Source organism: Filicampus tigris, chromosome 20, assembly GCF_054856515.1.
Source record: "Filicampus tigris isolate MCC_2025a chromosome 20, RoL_Ftig_1.0, whole genome shotgun sequence".
NCBI lineage: Eukaryota > Metazoa > Chordata > Actinopteri > Syngnathiformes > Syngnathidae > Filicampus > Filicampus tigris.
Window position 1 is genome coordinate 4,348,061 of NC_141236.1, and position 21,547 is coordinate 4,369,607.

The 21,547-nt window shown below is 40.5% G+C and overlaps 1 protein-coding gene across 11 annotated transcripts in view; it reads left to right on the forward strand.

The window, feature by feature from the left end:
* nrxn3b (neurexin 3b) overlaps positions 1–21,547 on the forward strand; it is a 221,780-nt gene that overhangs the window by 132,015 nt on the left and 68,218 nt on the right. For all 11 annotated transcript variants that reach the window (XR_015084051.1, XR_015084052.1, XM_086019782.1 and 8 more), the window contains one exon: positions 19,427–19,608. Coding sequence is in view for 9 of the 11 variants with exons in the window: in XM_086019782.1 (XP_085875908.1) it covers positions 19,427–19,608 (182 nt within the window). In the remaining 2 variants the exon portion in view is untranslated. The remainder of the gene's footprint in view (positions 1–19,426; positions 19,609–21,547) is intronic.

Here is a 21,547-nt window from a genome sequence, read left to right on the forward strand (position 1 = left end):
TGCCCAAGAGTATAAAAAGTAAAAACAAACATTTCTTTTTCTCCAGTGTGAAAGTGAAATGACTACAAATTGCGGTATTTGTTTCCCGTCAACGGGCTCATGAGCTCATAGAGGTTGCATTGGAGTGCACTGAAAGGCTAGCTGTTGTCTCAGCAGTTTTGAACAATGAATTTAAAAGACTTGTAGAATGTAATTGTATAGGTGCTGTGTCTTGCAAAACCGCATTTCGTATTTGCAGGACGTTGTATGATTTATTCTACTGAAGCAGGGGTTATGTTTGGCCTTGTGTCTAATAATAAAGTGCAAGTCCACCAATGTTTATTACGCAACACACTTGTGAAGGACTCATCTAAAAGCAACACCTGAGGATTTCGGGGAATTAGAATTAAAACGTACAGCGTTGCTTTCCTCCGCCATGCGCACCTCCTTACACGACCTCCGCACATTCCTTTGACTGCAAAGACAGTAAATCAATCGGAATAGCTGTTTGGGTGTCTTAATTATGTTGCTGTTTAAGCTTTTTACCTTCTTCTCTGACCTCTTTTTACCCTGCCTGAGTGTGTTTTTTTTTTTTTTCTCGTGCAAAGAAAGTGCAATTTGTCATGCTGCCATAGAGAAGTGGGAGGAGGTGAGCGCATTAATGTTTAGCTGATTCCCACCCTTATTTTCCGTCCCAATACAGTATATTAAGATACAGTATTTCTCCCCGTAGTGGTGTTATCACCACGGGGGAGAAATAATGTTTGATTTTATATTCATTCATATGCACACTACAACTCAGACAGGACAATAGTTTCATTGCAACATAATAGGTTTGGTTAACTGACTGTAAAGTCGACGTACTACGTATATGCATGAAGAGTGTATTCTGACTGCACTGTTTGAGTCTTCTTGACACAAATAATGAATTTTTGCATACCTCAGAAAAGTTGGTCGGGTTTCTGAAAAATAATACACTCAAAATACTACTCTTGAAAGCTTCTCGTTGTTTCCCCCTTTCATTTCTTCCTCTTTCAGTCTAGGTTTGTCAAATGTACATTTGGGGAAATTATTCCGCAGTAATTGCTTTATGTCAGTAAATCTTGTGAGACTTCTGCAAAGCTCACAAGAGCTCCACATTCCCCAATACAGCTCGATTCAGTCATGATCAAAGAATGTACTGTTGTATGTTATGCATTTTATTTCGATTTTCAATTTCCAAGATGAAGTTTTATATAAAGAAAACCTTGCGGAGTAGTAGACGAGTGCCAACAGGCAGGCTTGATTCATTTCGCTGGCACTCACAGGCGCTCTTACAAATTCACCTACTGTAAATGCTCCATGATTGCTGGAGAGCTTCATGTTCATTATAATAAAAAGGCCTTAATCCTATAACTACTTCTTTGATGAAAGTGAATCACCACAATCCGAGCCAGGAATGAAGCAATTCTCTTTTAAATTCCTTTCAACATGTATTTCTTTTTACAATCATTCCTGTCTTTAATTCTTAGGCTCTTACTCACCCAAAATTTATCTGTGTGGAAGAATCATTGAAGCGTTGAGTCCATGGTCAATTAGTCACTCTTGTTTGGCTTTGGAATCAAAGAGACAACAAATCAACAAATCTTTTCAAGATTAGACAGGAAGAAGTCATGAATCGCGTTTGATGGGATCCACAGTGACATCATGAGGTGGACTAACCGTTGCCCCTGCGGCCTTTGAGTGACTTCAGTCCGAGCTCATTATTGTCTCCATCACAACAGGTGGCAGGACCTCAGACCTCTCATTTTTGTCATTCACGGCCGTCTCTCGCCATGTGACGGAGTCAATCTGCTTTATTGAAGCCACAGGGACATTATTAGCCACATTTGCTCTGAACACTCTGTCTCGCTGACCTTGAGGACAGCAGCTGAATGATTTACAGACAGCAGAGTCCCACCTCCTTCACTTTCCCATCACTCTCCACAAGCGTGTGACTGCAGTAATTAGCACCTCACTAATTGATTCTTGATTCCGTGTGAAGGGTTATTGACAGCAGCGTCATAGACAATAATTTGCCAGTTTTATCTTCCCCTGAGGCTTAGCAGGCTGTGTTAGCATCAAAGCCACGAGAAAAGGACTGGAACGTTTGTATTAACGGATAGTCTTCCCTCAGATATGAGCGCATGGACATTTATCTCATCTTGGAATGTGTGTGTGCGAGACAAATGAAACAACGTGCTCCCTTGGACATATGTTTAAGGTTTATTGTTATTCCTCCATTCATTCCCAACCAGCGGATAATGTATCCCCTGAAAAATGTATTTAGAACCAAGCAAATATTCCATTTGCCGTCCCTTCCATCCCTCCCTGCAATAACCGAATACATATCTCTGTCATATCAGCCGGGTTTGTAGAATTACGCTGTTATTTATCACAGCAGAGTGTGAGCACGGTGATGGGAAAGAGTACCTGTCTTCAAACAAGAAAGCACTGGAGAAATATTTACAATGAGCGTGATAGCAGAAAAGGCCAAAGGAATACAGAGACTCTGAGAGGTGTAACGCACTCTGTTCCATGCTAAAGGAGCTAATGGGCTTGCCCAGACTCACTGAGTGGATATTGCATTGGGATTTTTGGAAGTCCCTCAGCAAACAGCAAGAACTGGCCGTGAGGCTTCATGGCCAGCTGGAAATGTGATATCGTTTTGCTAGCACTGCTATCGCAGACGCACAAAGGGCACCAGAGAGGTAATATGCACAGGGAAAAGACTATAAGGCAATTTTGAATGTATCTATGAATGGACAACCTTGTGGGGATTTGAAATAATAGAGCATTGTGTTTTTGGAAATCCTCATTCTCATCAAAATGATCAAACCATTGAGAATCCTTGAGAGAGCGAGGCAGTGGCTCGTTTTAGGAAACTGCAAGCTTGTAAACAAATGCAAAAGATATTGGCGCAAATGTTACTTCAGCAGCAGTTCTTATCACAAACGGTCGATGTTTCGTCTTTAAAAATGAGCAAAGAGCAGCAGTAGAGGCTTTTCTTTTTGGTTGCTTTTTCAGCTACGCTTAGATGAGATGACAACCAGATACAAAGCAGAAGTGGAGAATGGACAAACATTCCTACACTTTCTAACGTAACATTGGAAGCTATTGTGGCTGCTGCTCCATATTTTCAATGATTCAATTATGTAAATATACCTAAACAAAACCCCAGAAAAGTTTATATGAAGGCAGTACACATTGTGAGTCAGTTCTTTTCTCCATAAAGGGTATGTGATTCAAATGCCAGAGAGAGGTTCCAAAAGCAATGAGCAAATTATCTTCACTAACAGGATACAAGCGCAACCACCACATCTGCCTAAGATTGATTGGAAGCTCCTTATGTTGTGTATTTATAAATCTTGAGAAGTGTGTTTGTGCGTGTGTGCGTGTGGTTTGCACGGTGGGTGAGAGTAGGCGTTTCCTTGATTTGATTTAACAAGCGCTCAAAACCAGGCCAACAGATTAATTACAAAACTGATATCGTGCCAAATTATTATCGCCATTGCTCTATCTAAAGATGCTGACTTGGTGTTAAGTGTTTTGAACAGAAGAACAGATTAGTGCGGTTTGTATTTAGTGTTTCCGGATGATGTGTTGTTATCAACAGAAGAAGGGGTTTTTTTTGTGTGTGTGTGTATGTGTGTGTTTGTGTGTGTTTATATTTGTGCCGGTAATCTCCTTGAGAGATTGGTTCTGGAAGCGTGTGGCTGAGATGACGCATGTCTTCATATCATCACAGTCGATGCAAACATTCTGTCGGTGCTACATCTGCCCCAAAAGTGACTCACTCCTCGCAACTATGCTGCCCTTCACTCGTAGGAATTTACTCGGCGCTAAATTCGGCGCCGTAAACGACATGATACCGTCAAGCACTTCCATGCCACATCCCTCTCAGTCTCCCGCATCAGTCCCCTGAAAATGACAAAGGCAAACTTTCAAATTAAAATATGACAAAAGAAAGTTCCTTCATGCCGTCGAGTGCTGTGTGCGCTATTGTTGTCCAACTAGCAAGTGATAACGCAGCATTGCGCTGCTCCCATTGAATGACTGGGAACACTCTTTCCTCTGATTCATCTCGTTGGATCCACATGAAAAGAGCCTGGCAGAAGAAGGTGAAGATTACAGTTGCGAAAGCCGAGATACAGGCTTAGCTCAGATCCATAAGCACGAGTACTCGGCCATGTGTCACCTGAATGGAATCGAACAATGATGCCCGTGGTTTGTTGCTCTCGTTAATTCCACAGCCGCTCGAGCCATTCGTCTTTATGAATAGCCACTGCTCACTTGTTTTCCTTCTTTAGATACCTAATTCTCTTGTTTGATTTTCTCCTTGTTAAACTCTACGGCCAAGCTACTTTTCGCTCCTGTTTTAGCCTTTTTAATGGCATGCTGCAGGCTTGAAATGTATTGAGCCACGTTCGTGACAGAGTTAGAGTGAATTAGGGCCACTTGGCCTGGACTGTGCGCAGACATGCAGGACACACAGCAGAGATGAACTCGGCCCCCTGTTGTGTGTCCGGAGAAGAGCTTATCAGGCTCTTCTCGAGCGAAGGACAGAGACGCAGATATTCACCCCAATCACGTGCCATAGTGTGCATATCAGTGCCGGTCCAGGCGGCATCATCACAGTTTGAAAATGTCAAATTTGTGTTTTGTTTGTTGGAGTCAAAGCTGCAGTGGCTCTGCTTTACAAAGTAGCCAGAAGAAGGCAAAATGTTTTCATCAGGTTGCAAAGTTTCAGAATTTTGGAATATAAAATATACATCGGTTTTTTGAGAAGGTGTTTTTTGGGTTGTTCAGCCCCTACCCCACTGAGCGGTGAACAATTGCGAGTGTTTTGGAACGCAGCGAATGTTGCGTTCACGTCAGAGTCTGTCAGGGTTCGTTCAATGTCGCAAATGTTTGCAAAACCTTCGCCAGACATTTGGAATTTTTGTGGGTTTTTTTAACATGTTCAACATTTTCTTGCGACAAGAAAAGTACAGGCGGACGTCTGATGACCATTCGGAGAACATTTGCAACCTTGGGCAAACCTGATTTTTGAGTTTTGAAAAAGACATTTTTGGGGTTATTGTGTTGTTGTACTGAATGGACTATTGTTTTCCAACCAATCAATGGACTTCATAGCATAGCAACATCTTAAATTAATTTTACACATATGGCTGGTTACCAATGGTGCAGGGTACCAAGGATTTGTACAGATTTCATTTATGTCATTGTACTTGCAAACTCTACACCGATGCAAGCAATCAGTAATTATTACTGGAACTTTACAGTGAATGATTCAAAGTGACAAAGAAATGTCTTATCTGACCGTTAACAGTGGAGATGATGTGGAAACAGAAGCTATTAGTAGTGTCACCATTGACCACAGAGGAGAGCCGAGTCAATACTGAAGTGCTGTATTGAATCTTATGGTGGTTGTTGATTAAGTGAAGAGGCACAATAGCCATGTTCTGTGTTCGACTGCTGTGTTTTCCACCTTTTTGTCGTTCAGTAGTTTTTTTTCACAATTCAGGATCATTTTTTTACATTCTATAACATTAGGATAAAATTTTTTTAAAAAACGATCCAGACAGAGCAGTCAGACTTTTAATCTGAAAGTGGCCTTTAACCACCACTTTGCTTTTCCCTGGACAAGTGGCCACCCAGCGACATGTTTAATCATATGCACCAGAGTAACCCAGGCTCACATATAGCAGCGTTAATGAATACGATGCAGATCAGTGACATTCGAAGCATCTGCCGGTCCTCCAGTTAGAACCGCGTGAGCAAGAGGATAAAGGCCCATCACGTGGTCCTTTCATCCTCCTGCAGCTCTCAAATAGAGTAGAGACATTCAATTTAAAGTTGAAGGTCTGGTACAGACATAACTGTGATTCTATTAGCTTAGTAAAGCATGTGAAGTATTTAGAGGGCTTACAAATATTTAATAACGCCACCCTACATTGAGCATATCAAAATAATAGAGATGAGGGAGATGAGCAGAGGAGCAAAATGTACGTGCATAGTGTGCGGATTCTCTGAATATTTTCGACTGATCTGCTTGATTTCCTACATTTACGCTTTTTAACGACCCTCTGGGTTTTAAATTGCTTTCTGGTTTTTAATTATCTGTAATTTGATTGGGTTATGGAGCTCTGCTAAAGCCTCCCATCAGGAAGCACTGGAGCCTGAAACTGCCTGACCAATTCGCATTGGCAAATGGACGGGGGAAACTCACAGCTAAGCAGCATTTTCAGCGAACACATGGATTGTTCAGAAATGTGGCCCTTTTTAGTGGAAATGTGCATTCAAAACAGAATTACCAAGTAGTTCTTTAGCATGCTTGGTGTTCATTTGAACTCATTCACTGTCAGATGTTTTCAGACCCTCTTTTACCCTAACGTTTGAAAAAAGTTGAAAAAAATTATAAATAATAATACATTCCTGGGATTGAATGGCTGGACTGTGAAAAGACAAGTAAATCCGTCAATGGCAGTGAATGAGTTAAGAAAATATGAACAAATCAGAATTAATTTGTTTCTGTGTTATCCGCCACTGTAGGAAGCTCTTACAGTAGATAGGAAATAGTAGGCCTACACTTGACGTCACCGGTCATAACTTTAGCTAAAGCTACACAATCCGATTAGATCCAATATGTATTCTACCATTACACAGATAACAATGCTCGTTCTATACACGGTCTGATGTGTTTAAAATGAACAATCATCCTCTCAATTTTCGTACTGTCAATGCTGCAAAGGATAGTGTGCTCGAAAGTGGTGGCTTGGAGTCTGGTCTTTTGGGAATTGTGTGAAAAAGGTCAGGGACGGGGAGATAGCTCCTAGCGAAAGGACATAATTGGCAAGGTGGAGTGGTATTGGCCTTTAGGAAAGAACAGGAATTTGTGTCCCTGGAGAGAAAAGTGTGACTTTTGACAAGTATTACTTGGTGCTTCATAAGTCACTCTTCTTTTCTCTGTCCTGAGATTCCCAATGCATTTTTACAACCCATTTTGCCACCAGTACCCGCTATCTATCTTTTTTCATTTCCAGATCAAGTTCAGCAGTTCCTCGCTCAGCCGTATTTCACTCTCTTCATCAAAACGTCATTGCAGATGACTCATGTTTTCTTCTCTTCCTCAACCACTTCTTGCATGTGCTGGCGACAGAAAATAAAGAAAGGGGTTCACGCAGATTGCTTACGCTATGCATGTGTTACAATATGCTTCAAAATAGAATCAGTTTATGCTGGAAATCAGGAAATTAGGAGTTGTCTTGAAAAACTCTGAAAATATGTCTCTATTTACAGTACATCCAACCTTTTTGTTTTTTTATTTCATTTTTTTTTAATTGTCACAACAGATAAACATTTCAATAGGTCTCAAGGTGGATTGAGCTGCACTGAAGCATAGAACTGAAAGTTAGGTTGTAGCTAATGCAAAGGTGAAATTTGCTCTCAGTGGAAATATTTGTCGAGGAGGGAGGTTGCCTCAATCACACCGTCAACAAGCATCGATCCGTTATTTCTGCAAGGAGAAGAAGCAAGGAAATAGTTTAACTTTCAGGACCTTGAGCTAGCTGTGTCAAGTTTACACTGCCTAATTTACTTTCAGCACTTTTCACAGCTTGGGCTGTACCCAGAGGGCCCCCTGTTAACGATTTGAGCAGATTTCTTATTGATGGCAGCAAGGCTTTCGGTTTAGGTGAATATTTTGGGGCACTGGTGGTGCTTGTTTGTTAAGACAGTCAGACAATAATATCTAACGTATATACAAAGGCGCACCGATATTGACAGTATATCCCGGCTGACTTTGGGCAAAAGCTAGACTACACATTGGACCAGTCGCCAGTCAAACAAAGAACATGAATTGACAGACAATGATTCATATTCACATTGACATCATCACTGAGTGAAATGAACCAACAATGCTTGCGTCTAAGTCAGGTTAGGGAAACCTCTACATCGTCAGTGACTATTCCACATATTCCACAAACACAATATTAACAAATGTAAATATTTGCCAAGTCTTTTTTTTTTTTTTTTTTTTTTTTCAAACATTCCTCTTCTGTTCATTATATAACAAATTACCATAGACCATTGATGTTGTTATTTTTTTGGGCAGTAATCCATGCAAGTCTTTCCCCATCTTAACACTTCACAGCAATTAGCACGCTTTTTTTTTTTTTTAATTATCAATCTGAAGAAGCAATTACTACAAGGTGCATGTTATGCACCTGTCAACAAAATAAAAGTTTAGCTTGATCAAAAGAATAAAATCTTCCTTCTAAAGACATCTTGGATGTTTTCTCTTTATCATTTCTTTCAACTGTTTGTCAGGTCTGCTAGTTCTCTCGACGTACACTATATATCCTGCTTTTGTAAGATAGAAGATGCCCTCCAGTCATTTCTGTCATCACAGCTCACTTCCTTGACAGTCTTCATGTAAAATGATCATTTTTATGGCTTGATTTTCTTGGAAATCGTATTATACAGTATGTTCCCGACTCTTGAAAAAGAAGTGTGGTGCATTACAATGGCTAGGCAGTGTTTCTCTGAGATCAAATTGAAAAATTAACTTAGCCTTCTACTGCAGTTATGACTATGATGTCTGTACAAGTCTTCACACGTTTTGCGCCTGTTTTGGAGTCGGTTGTTAACATAACATCTTTGCCGGTGGTACTGGTAACTTAGTTATGATCTGCCCTCACTTTCAGAGGCCATTGGGTTAAATCTCTGGTTGCAAAAGTGAAGTTATGGTATTCTGTCAGTGAATCTTCCAACACACGAGCATTCATTTACCACGGAATATTTGTGCCAGATGTCCAACAAGAATGTTGATGTACCACTAAATTAGTTTTAGAGATGCTATTTTTACAAATCCACTTTCTATACTGATGACCCTCTCTGGACTACGCACTGGACTGGTCGCCAGTCAATCACAAAATAGCTTCCCAAGCCAGCTATATAAAAGTCAAGAATGTCAACTACTGCCATTACGTCAATGACCACTGCGTACCAAATGCCAATCATCAGTGTTGCTGAGCTAATTTAGCTTGTCAGTTACGAGGCCTAAGTTACCCACAACCCGAGTCAAAACATAAGTTCAAATGCATTTATCTTAGTGTATGTGCTCTTATGTATTGGTTTTATGAGCAGAGTCAAACATAACTTCATCAGTATTCATAATGCAACACTGCAGTAAAATGATGCACCTGTGGTGCTCTGTGTGACTGTGGCACTTGTTGCCCTATTTGCTCTGCCCATGCAGTGAAGTCTTCCTTTTGACATAACAAAACCTCCCATCTAGGCTATCAGCCGTTCCAGCGAACTTGCCTTTCTACCACAATATATTCAAGGAGTGGGAGGTCACATCGATTTTTCTTTCCAAAAACCGTATGCATCTGCAGCTGTCTCCACAGTAGTTATTTATTTTGATGAACTGAACAACCAAATGCAATCGAACGACGTCTGAGGAAAACGCTTTCGGCGCATTTTTGTACCATTACTCTACTTGCATGACAAAACCATAAAGACGAATGTTTATCTGTTCATTACATGTTGCTCATCATCATGTGTTTTGTGTGAGCTAAAAATGTGTGCTAAGTGCAACTGGGGGATTGAAATAAGCTTGCGCCTCGAGTCCTTGTCCCCACTGCCCATATCACCGCAACAATACCCCCCACCCCCCCCCCCCATCCATTTCACTCACACGGAGAGGAAGATTTCTTATATGAGCTGTTGAAAGCTGCCATCACTCGCTTTAAATTTCTCCTCAGTGCAGCTAAGTACATCTTCAAAGGGAGCAACCGGAGCTGGCTGGTACGGGTGGAATGAAGATGTATATTCAGGAAAAATTGAGTTAGGAAGAAAGGCCAATAGGGAAAGGTGAAGAGAGATAGGGTGGAGAGGCACTCTCGGTTTACTTGGACTGTATTAATCATTTGCTTGTATTTATTTAAGGAATCTGCACAGTAAAAAGGCAGTCAGACACATGGACTGTAATAATACCAAACAGGGGTGTATGCATAATGTGTGGCTGCAGTCATCAAGTATACGATCATATACGCAAGTGAATTTCAACCACGATTGGACTGTTGAACCTTAACCAAGGAGACGTCTAACGGCTTTTAGTTGAATGTCTATGGATTACCTTCAACTTGGCTGGACATACATGCTCCAGCTACGAATCTACATTCTAGCATGCTGTAAGGTCTAATTTGCATCAATAGCACTTTATTTTACTTTTTCACATTGTTTCAGGTTGGCATGACTGCTGTAACCTGGTTTGGATATCTGGGTGATTAATGAATAGCTTGTAGATGGGTGTGGTCATTTTCACAATGTGGCTTCTATTGTTTTTTTTTGTTGTTGTTGTTAGTTATCTAGTTCTCAGGACATGATTTGCTAAATCTAGTTTATTCACTTGAAAGTTTAGCATCTAGAATTCAGTATAATATACAAGTTTTAACCTCCCTGAGCGTCAGCAAATCTCTCTTTTGCTTTCACTTGCACATTGTGAGTTTTTGGTTTGGCGCTTAATTAGGCTAAGATATTGAGTGGCCAGCCTGTTCCATCCCAATGCCCTCCAAATTCCACTGAGCCCTCCCAACTTTTACCGCAGCAACTTCAACTAAGCCAGTCAATTAGATCAATGAACACATCCAAACATGAAACTAACTCAAACACCTCACCACTATTTCAATGCAAAAAAAAAAAAAAAATCCAAGATTTATGTGGTGTTGATACATAAGAGATACCGAAGACTTTTAATATATTTTACGTTGTGCTTTGCTACTTCCTTATTAGTCCCTCTTGTAATTGTCTCCAATCTCCAGTTTACTCTGCACATTAACAGCCAGCTGCAAGTCTGAGTGCCACTCACTCAACTGTTAAAGCCTGTCCATAAAATCTCCTGCTTTTTCAGACGGCTACGTTGAAGTTGTCAAGGTGCCACACTCCATAAGGAGATGAGTGGTGATACGTGGTCATTAGTATATTTTTCATTGCATCCATAAAAAGAAACTGAAGGGAGCCTTGTAGAAAGCATGTCAAATGTTGCAATTCGCTGTTCACAATTTTTAAATCCACTGGCAGTTGTTGACATAAGGATTCTGTTCATTGTACGGCACTGTGCGCAATTTTCTGAGCTCCCAAGAATGCAATTATTACTCAAATTAATCATTTCATTGGTATTTTTACATGTTACTTTTATTGGCTGGGAGAACGTTTGAGTGTATTGAACTCTTTCAGTGCCTCTTTTGTATTCAACTGTCTACTGTAATGTTTTGGAGGAATTAGCATTGAATAGATGAAGTTCAACTTTCAATAGCTCATATCATATTCCTTATATCGCAAATTAGTTGAGACTGAATTAGTTGTAACCAGGGGCGGAGCACACCCAGGCCCACCCAGATTGACAGACTGCCCCCCCCCCTCAGTGAGATTCATGAAAAAAATATATACTTTGACATTTTTAGTCACTTATTATTAAATTATTTTTGAATTTGTGTTTCATTGTTTTGTTTTGTTTTCTAATTTTATTGAATATTAAGAATGGCATAATCGTGGTTGTTTACGGAAGATCTGAACTCCATATTAATCAGTTTCTTATTTTATTTGAATATACGATGTGTTGGGACAGGAGGATTGTGCTCAGTGAGAGAAATATTCAGTCCCACCCTGATTTTTCCAGGCCCACCCATTAGCCACATTCTGGCTCCGCCCCTGGTTGTAACCCTGCTGGTTGCACCCAAGTCATGCCCTATATTTGACCTCAGTCACTTCAAGATACAATTTATGAATTGCAATACTTTCATCGGTTAATCGTTGCATTATTATGCTCATCCCTACTAGATGCACTGTCAGCAAGATGACATGAATGCTGAATGATGCCCTTTTTTTTGTTTTATTGTTTGTGTGGTGTCACATTTTGCATGGTGGATCAGTACCACCAGGCCTTCCTGCTTATACGTAACACAACACTGTAAAAATAGAAGACAGATCAGGGTTTAACTGTGCCATGGCAAGATGGATTGGAATTTGCTGTTTGGTGGAAATGTGGTTCACGGCAAACCTCATCTGATGACTTAATGGTGTTTTTCCTTTTCATCCTCTCAGTGTAGTAAATTCTAGCATGTTGCTCAAGAAAAGATAACAGAGCTAATTTCCTCTCTCCAATTACATTTTTCAAAGGCAGATATTATTGTGAATATTTTTGACACACTTAACATTTTATATAGTAACTACTACTACTACTGATGATAATGATAATAATAATAATAATAATAATAATATGCGTTTAAGACAATTTCAGTTGAGGTGGACAGAGGTGATCAAGTTTTCCAGAGTTACTTCATCAGTGTGTTTTGAAATAAACACAAGTTAACTACCATCCAGCAAATGCTGGAGACGGCTGCTCAGTGTAAATGTGGCAGTCGGTTAGACAAAGAGTCAATCTTTTCTGGCTCGTTACATTCTGCACACAGCCATGCGGAGGCAAATGTCAAAATCAATTTGCCACTACGGTTTGTTGACACGAGCTGAAAAATGACTCTGCAATACTATCTGCCTCAATAGAAGAGTCAGGTTTTTGTTCTTATGTTTTGACGCATGACCTTCATGAAGGTTATTATAGGAGATGACTGTCCACCAAGGGAGATACATTTAATTTAAACTAAATCAAGTACAGGTCTAAATATGTGTACACACAAATAAAATATATCATGGCAGTAGGTGCAGTAGGTCCAAACCTTTATGATCCTTTATTGTCTTCTTCCACTCGACGTTATGACTACTTTTTATTTACAGTGGGTCCAAATCCCACCAATTTAGATCTTGACCTCTCCGTGCTGCAAAGCATCGTATCGAAACCACATAGAACTGCAAAGATTGAAAACTGTTTAGACCGTTATGTTTGTTAAAGTTTCCAAATGAGTAAATATATTGAACTTGCGTTTCCTAGGTCTTGGGATAGAATTTTTGCCTTGTACTATATTATTTAGTGAAGGCCTTTCGGTCATTGCAAAGATAAACAGGGAAAGTTTAAAAAGGGATTCTTAACCGGCCCCACCATCCTCAAGGGAAGATTCAATTATAAATGATGCTTCCAGGCTGAGCCATCTTTGAATGCCTTATTCTTTCGGGGATCTTCTTGGCCTAATCCTCTGCAGGGTTTCGGGTGATCTGTCTCTCAAGTGATATGCCTCACACACTCTCCCTCAAATTCTCATGCATTATGAAAGATAGGAATTCAGGGAGAAACTTTTGTTCCAATTTTGGAAAGAAAAAATCAACAGAATGTACAGTATATTCTTGGGATGGAAAGAATTGTCAGTCAGGTTTAAGGGATTGGTTTGCAGATGCTCAAGCTCTCCAAATAGTGTCTTTTAACCATCTTAAGATGACATTGGCCTGCCGTTGTTGTTTGTTGTTTCTTTGTCTGTGCTCTTCTTTGACTTGAGCGCTCTCACTTGCTTTTATCCCTGTTATCGCTCGCCAAAAATTCGACCGCTGCAGCATTAAAGGGGGCAGACAGGTTTTCTTCGTATCCTAAAATGCCGCATGGATCACCCATTGTTCCCTCCCTCCTGCCCTGGCTATGAAATGCTCTTTGTCATACATTCTACTTTCCAAGCCACTAGACATGTTTAAAGATTAAGCTAACCCAACGTTTTTTTTTTCACAAGAAAATGCTCTATGCAGCCCCACAAGCTGAAACAATGCATTCTGATTAATATTGTGTTTGTGGATTATGAGTTAAGCAGCAAAATCCACCCAGTTTTAGCCATCTCAGGAGGCGGCCATTTTGCCACTTGTTATAGACTGAAAATAAGATCACAGATGCTCAGGGAAGAACAAATCATGGCTCAGCTTCAGAAAACAGATGAGACGTGTTTGGTCGTTACCAACTGTGATGTCATTTTCAGTCGTGGCAAAATGGCCGCCCCTGAGATGGCTAAAAACGGGTGGATTTTGCTGCTTAACTCATATTCCACAAACACAATATTTTATCACAATCCAACGTTTAGGTGCAAAGAACGCATTATTGCAAAGACTTTTGGGGGATTGACTTCCCACTTCCCACAATGTTGTTCTAAATGTAGAGTGTGCTACAACAGCACTGCATTGCGTGCTGTGCCAAGTGACTGTCCACAATAAATCAGCGAGCGAGAAGTTTCTCTGTACTTACCGTAGCACAAATACTCCTGTCAACAATTTTGACTTGAGTTGGTGAATGGGGCTGCTGCCCAGCGGCTCACACTATTACTCTGGCTGCTGGTGCTGCTTGGCAACCCAAGCAAGAAGCCGCCTGAGCTTTGCCGCATGTTGCATTTGCTCTGAAGAGAGTGATCCTTACAATCCGCTTTGAGCATGTTCACCCTGGGAAAAACTTTAACAGATTTATTTCTTGCAAGAATTTGGTCTTTTTCTTTTTTTTTTTTTTAAAGATTCCCTCACTTTGAAACTTTACTGCACTGGAACGCTCAAAACACCGTTTTGGGACAGACTATGGTTGTTAATGAAAAACATTTGCTTAATTTAATAATGGAAGATAAGATACCACGTCATCTCTCTCATCAGCAATTTAGATCCAAATTTTTCCCATTGTCATCCATGATTTTTTTTTTTCTACAAACACTAAATAGCCTCCTTTCAAACTTTACAGGAAGGCCTTCATGTTGCCTGGTGCCAGATGTGTGACACCTGGTATTTCGTTTTTTTTGTTTTTTTTAGGGGGTCAAATAATGACCTGAGTCTGACATAGCTTTCTTAGGAACTATCTTAGCTCATTCAATGCCAGACCCTCTTTTACCCTAACATTTGAAAAAACGTAAAAAAAAAATATATAAATAAATTCCTTAGATTGAATGGCTGGACTGTGAAAAGACAAATAGATATGCCAATGGCAGTGAATGAGTTAACGGCGAACCTGGGAGAGGAAAAACAATGAAACTGAGTCTTCACTTCTGGCTGTTCAATTTTTCACACACTTTTCCTTTGTATCAATCTATTCAATGTGGCTTTGCTAAAGCTTATTATATTGAAGAAACGGGCAGCGTAAATCATTCAAGTCATTGCTGTTTCCTGCTTTCCAAAGACACTAATCATAACACAGTGCCCTTCATCCATCATATTCCCTTTTTTTTTTTTACCCAATGCCAGTAATGAGTGATGGGAAATTTGCCCTCCACGAGTAATGCACAACTCTATACAACATATAGTTTGTGTATGAGTTTTACATTGTTGAAATTCTATTAAAGCGTGAAATCATATGCACACACACACACACTACAGCGAAAGCCACTCAGCCGTCAGCGCCATCATCCCTCACTCTATCCCTGAACAGTTGGAAATATGAATTATGAAACAGGAGGTTGTAAAACGGAGATGATTCCTAGTGATTACAGCCCTCACTATCTTGCACTATTGTTTATTGCGTGGAGGACAACAAGCCTGATAATTGCCCGTAAATGGAGCGTGACAGGAGGATCACACTTTTGTTGTTGTTGTTGTTGTTGTTGTTGCTCTTTTGAGGTATTTTTCTAAATCCTACAAAATGTGACCACATCAAATCTTGTGGTCATTTGTCATCCCGCGGGGTGTGAGCGTGCTGAAAGCCTAAGCGATGATGAGGAAGAATAGATATAAAGGCTAATCAACGTGCGTAATGTAATGATTGCATGTATGCTATAATGTGCGTGTGCTTTGGCTTCATCCAGTCCAATTACCCTCCTGTGTTTTGTTTTTTTTCGTTTTGTTTTTGCCTGGTCGGTGAAAAGCGGACATTTTTTTCATTATAGATGCATTTGCATGAACACATTACATAGATACCGTAACATACATCAACATATTAAAAAACACATCAACGCATCTCCATACAGACTTTGTAGATGGCTATCAACGCTACCAGCTGCTTCCAAACAGAAGGCTTTATTGCAGTTTGATTGCGAGGGCTGGACTGGAGTAATTAGCCGCTTTTAACAAATGTGTACCATAACATCTGCTTGCCTCTTTTTGCTGCTGATGGATAGAATTGCTTCGCACATTGGCAGTGAGGAGAATGTGCTCACATGCCTGTTCATAATCCTAATTGTATCCAACAGGGATGCACTGAACATAAGTCACAGAAATATCGTCTCCAGTTGTTGTCGAAGCAATGTTGACATTGTAATTTCTCCATTATGTATGCCAACTACACAGTCGTGCTTTCTATCTACTTTATATAATTATTTGAGATGGTCTACTACTCTGCATTTGAAGTCATTTCCGAGGTCCAGCTTTGATATATTTTCTTCTATCCATCTTCATAAAAACTGTAAGTCTCCATCATTCATCTCTTGTGCCCGCTACTTTATTCTTTCATCTCCTACTGTATGTAGTTGAATTGTGTCACAATGGGTCTTAAAGGACAAGACATGGTTCTGTTCCGCAGACAGGTGTCCTGACCTTAAGTCTGGTCTTCCCTGCCTCACGGGTCCACTTGGAAAATAGAGGTCATGACTTTGACTGAAGCTTTCCTCCTACAGTTAGAGTCTCTAAATGGAGGCAAAGCGCAGATGCAATGAATCACAGCTCCACACAGTCAGTAGACCAATACCAATTATTTTGGGTGATAGCAGTGAACAAAAAAAGTGTTGTGTGGTATTCATTTTTCAAGATAATTGCTGAAACTTGATTTGTGGTGGATTTCGCTCTTCCATATACCTACATGCTTAAAAAATTAATAATTGAGCAAATATATTTTAAATTAGCTTCCAGTAATTGCCCCAAATGATGAAGATGAACCCCGCTTCTGATCAAACCTCAATCCTTTCAATCAGAGGTGGGTATTTTACTCATTTTTACAGGTCCGTTGACGGACTGAATTGTAATCGTCAGTCAATTCCGTCAGTTTGTCCATCAGAAGTCAGAAGTTTAGTCGGACTCGCCGACGGACGGCCGTTTAAAATTAGAGCCGGATGGGCCTATGACGGGTATTATTTTTTTTAGACCGGAAACAAAGGCCATTAGACGACGGAAGGGTATGCACAGATGCTTAATTTTTAGTCAAATGCCCAGCTCTGATAACAGCATTGACAAAAAAATAGGCTTGGCCAGTAATTTTATTGTCATGTGCTCCTATTGGCTCAACAGCGCAAAGTATCATGGTCTACGTTGTTCACAACGCTATGTTCGGCTCAAACAGGCAAACGGAGATGTTGAAAAATATTTGCTGTGATGACTGATTTATGGGACCTTTTATTGGTTAGTACATACCGGTAGTTTTGTTCATGTGAGCAATAATCTGTTTAATTTCTGTGTAATTTGCTTGTGTGGGTGTGTGTATGGTTTCTGTAGAACACAAAATACAAATAGCCTACAAATAAAATAAACATGAGCAGTTGCGTGTAAATGTCTCCATACAATGCTAATTAGCTGTAATCCTTCATATAATTCAAATTGTACAGTTAACATGAACATCAATGTATATAAATGACATGGATGAAGATATCGTGGCAATTTTAATATCGCGATAACACGATATTGCTGTCACTCTAACAGACGAAAAATCCACTTCCGTCAGTGCTTCGTACATCGTTTTTAAAAAAGTGTCCCATCATTCGTCAATCGTCAGCAAAGCGGGCGTCCGTCAGCGATGGACTGACGGACCGGTTTGTCAGTCTGACGGAATGCCCACCTCTGCTTATAAGGTAACTCGTTTCAATTTTAATTTAGTCCCCAAAGCAACTATGGGTAATGCGGTCAACAAATGGCTGAAAATGATGCCGTTCAGTGGAAAATAGCTGTTGCAGCGCTGGCCCAGCGGGAAGGCAAAGTTGACACGTTTTGTAGATCTCGGGTTCACTGTCTTCTTATCTGCCGACGTAATCAGTCACACTGATTAGATGTGAGAGGGCATCTTGTCCTCACTGTGTGTGCGTGTGCACGTGTTTGCACACTTTTCATGCTTGAGCGACACGATGTGCATTTGTGCCGCCATACGCCCGCCTGCCTCGCCTGTGTGCGTCACTAGTTTGTGTATGGCTTCCTGTGGGTGTTTCAGGCCCTTGGTACATTGTCCTCCAGAAACGCTAAGTAAATCTCAACGTGATAATTGGCTCCCTGGGGTGCTTGTATCTTTGCCGCTCGTCATCGTCTTCCACTCCAGAAAAAAAAAGAGAGTGTGCTAGATGCGATTGGGAAGTTTGACGGAGAAGCGCATCCCAAGTCTGCGTAAACTGTTTTGGCAAGAAGAAATCTGAGGCGACGAGACGGTGAGGGACACATCCGTTGCAATGTGGCTGCAGGCTGCGATCTGCTGTCCTTCTGGCAGCAGTCGTATTTTCGGCAAGATGTTTTGCCATTCAGAAAATGTGCAGGTGGTACACAAAGTAAACATTTGCTTCAATGACAGAAATGCCAGTGACTGACTACTATGGTTCTATTTACTAAGAACGTGTCTGTCAGCCTTGTGGACTTACACGCAGGCAAACAGTTGTTTGAAGCCAACTGAGGACGTTTTGTCATAACGAAGGCGGGCATGCGCTTGCAATTTGCATTTCTGACTCCTGAGGTTTGCAAAAACCTGACCTGTTTGCGTTTCTGCGGGCAAACAGACACTCATCTGGTGGGTAGAGCCTCAATTCTGTCTTACTTGCCCTCCTCCATATGTTTGTGTCGTCTCCGGGGTGTTACGGACCATGGAGCACACACTGCTGGCTGCTTCATGGGGGGGAAAGTGCGACAGCTGGGCAACCATCACAAGGCCAAGGCAGATGTTTAGGTGACTTGGAAAGGAGTGAAACTGTGAGGTTCACTGAGGCTGATGAGAAATAAACGCATTGGTGCAAAGATCCAATTGGTCAATAGAACAGTTTTTAAGGTTGGTTTGTTTGCATAAACAGCTACTAATATTTTTCGGTGACATAGATAAAGTGGCTCAAGGATTACGTTAAGTAGATTAGGACGATTTAGGAAATAACTCCAACCATCAAAGGTTAAAAAAAAAGTTTCACTTTTAATGCTATGATAAAAAGATGAAAAAAAGAATGCGACAAACAAAAAATGTGGCTTCTGGCCAAGCTTGATCAAACTGAATGCTTTAGTTTCCCCCTATTGGTTTCAATTTTGCTCAGTAAACCCAGGCTAGGTGTTCTCATTTTTTATTGTTTCTCTGTTTTTCTTCCTTCTTATGCCAGCGACTGTTCTTTATTTCCTTATCTCATACGTATAAGCTACATGAGGATTGGGAGACGTATTTGCGTCTGTCTTAAGTGCCTGCCAATCCCAGGGATGGGATGTATTTACAGTAAGACTTGGATTGGTCGTAGATAGATGAAGCTGAGAGTGAAATCACCCAAGAAGTGGTGATGAGCTGATTAGAACAAAACTGGATAGGTTTTTGCCCCAATGTACTTACCATGGGTTTGTTTGTGTTTTCCTTGTGTTTCCACAGCTGGCACCACCTACATCTTCGGCAAAGGAGGAGGTCTGATCACATACACGTGGCCTAATAACGAAAGGCCCAGTACGCGGACAGACCGGCTGGCGGTAGGTTTTAGCACAACCATCAAAGACGGCATCCTCGTTCGCATCGACAGTGCGCCGCGCCTGGGGGACTACATCATGCTCCACATTGTGAGTACCAGTATTGATGAATTAATGCCAATTTCAGCCATGACATTGCTTTCTTTTTCACTTTGGTAAACTATTGCTGTTGTTTTAAACTGTGTATGTGGACGTACAAGTTGTCAGGTCAACACATTGAGCTCTTTCTATCGATCTATCTATCTAGCTAGCTAGCTAGCCAGCTAGCCAGCCGTTTGTCTGTTGCTGAAAACACCTGCAGTTCGACCTTTAGCATATCAACTTCATTTACATGGAACTTTAAAAACAACAGGTTTTGAACAAAGCAGCGTGCAGCAGAAATAAAATAGTTTACATAAAAGATGAGGAACCAAAGCCCTGCCAAAATTAAAATATACAAGGCCAGATTGCATGATTGCATGCTGTAATTCACAGAATAACAGTGTGTTTTAGAATGAGATTTATAAAAAATTATCGAGAGAGCCATTTGAGGGAGCCAGTGTGCTATATAGTGGTAGTTCATTCTGCTTTGGAGCAGCAACTGGGAAGGCACGATCACCTCTGAGCTTTTAGCCGACCTTCGGGACAACTAATAGCATTTGGTCTGCTGACTGGAGCGAACAAGAGCATAAGTGGAGCCTGTATGTTTACTGTATGAATGAAAACCGTGAAAGGACTTCAAAACAAGTAAATGGAGTTTAAAATGAACATGAAATGACCAGGAAACAATCAAAACAAAGTTAAAACTGGAGTAATGTGCTCTCGTTTAAAGGGAGGGTTTGTTTTTTTAAAACTGGTCGCATAGTCTTACCAAGCGACATCCCTCACCCCACCTGAATCTCTGACCAAAGCCATGCTCCTACATATTTTTGTTTTTAATTTTTATTTTTGGGGATGTACAATCAATTAAAAAAACAGAAAAAGGTGATAAACTTATGTCAAGCAGAAACGTTGCTAATTCCGTATTTGTTCTGAAACCTCTCAGCTGCCTGTGGGCCCTCCGCCTCTGAAGTGTTCTGTCCAATTCCATCTTTTTAACTTTTGTTGCTAACCGGAGTTGGATATTCCTCAACAGTTTCAGCAAAGTTCCTCAAGACCAATGTAACACGTAACTGCATCACAGCACGAGGCCGCACAGGTGTGCCCGCTGTGGGTTGGTTGTTTTTCCTCGGCCGTGGTGGTTTCTTGAAATGAAAATTAAAGGTACAAAATCGGCCCAGAGATCATACAGTTTTAACAAAAATGACAAAAAGGGATTTTTTTTATGACAAAGGGCGGCCAGGCAAATCCCAAATCAAGAATATTACAGTAGTCTATCTGATGTGATAAAAATATGGATTGTCCTGATATTTTATGGGACTTCAGTTCAGTGAGTCTCTAAAAAAATAATTCATGAGTCCCTCACTCATAATCAAAGTTCACCTTTTAATATTAACAGCTATCAGATAACTGATTCGATTTTTATTACGTTAAAACATTGCTGAAAACATTACCAGCAGACTTGATAAATCATTTATGACGTCAACAGTTGAATCTTGGATTGCATTATATTTCCATTACTTCTTATGGAAGCAGGTTGAGCTTTAATTTTTTTTTATGTCATACCCAATTCCAATGAGAAAATGTTGATTTACAGGTTATCTAATCTAATGTGATCTACTGCAGCCCATCAAAACGGAATGGAATCATACAGCTGATGCATAAAAAGACCTCTAATATCATCAACCCCGTTTCAAAAGTCTCTACTCCCTCTGCTGTTCCATATCCCTATACCGCACACAGACTGACTTCCATGACGAATAATGAATGTGACTCTCCATAGAAATTGGGCAGGGGGGCTGAAGTTTGGAGAGCGTGACTATGACCTCGAATTCCCAGCTTCACTGAAAAAAAAAACACATTAGTTGAACTTGCACATGATTAAAATGTGTTATATTAACCTAAACTTTTTTGGATTGCACTGCCAAGCAGTGTTTTCCTCATCTGTTTA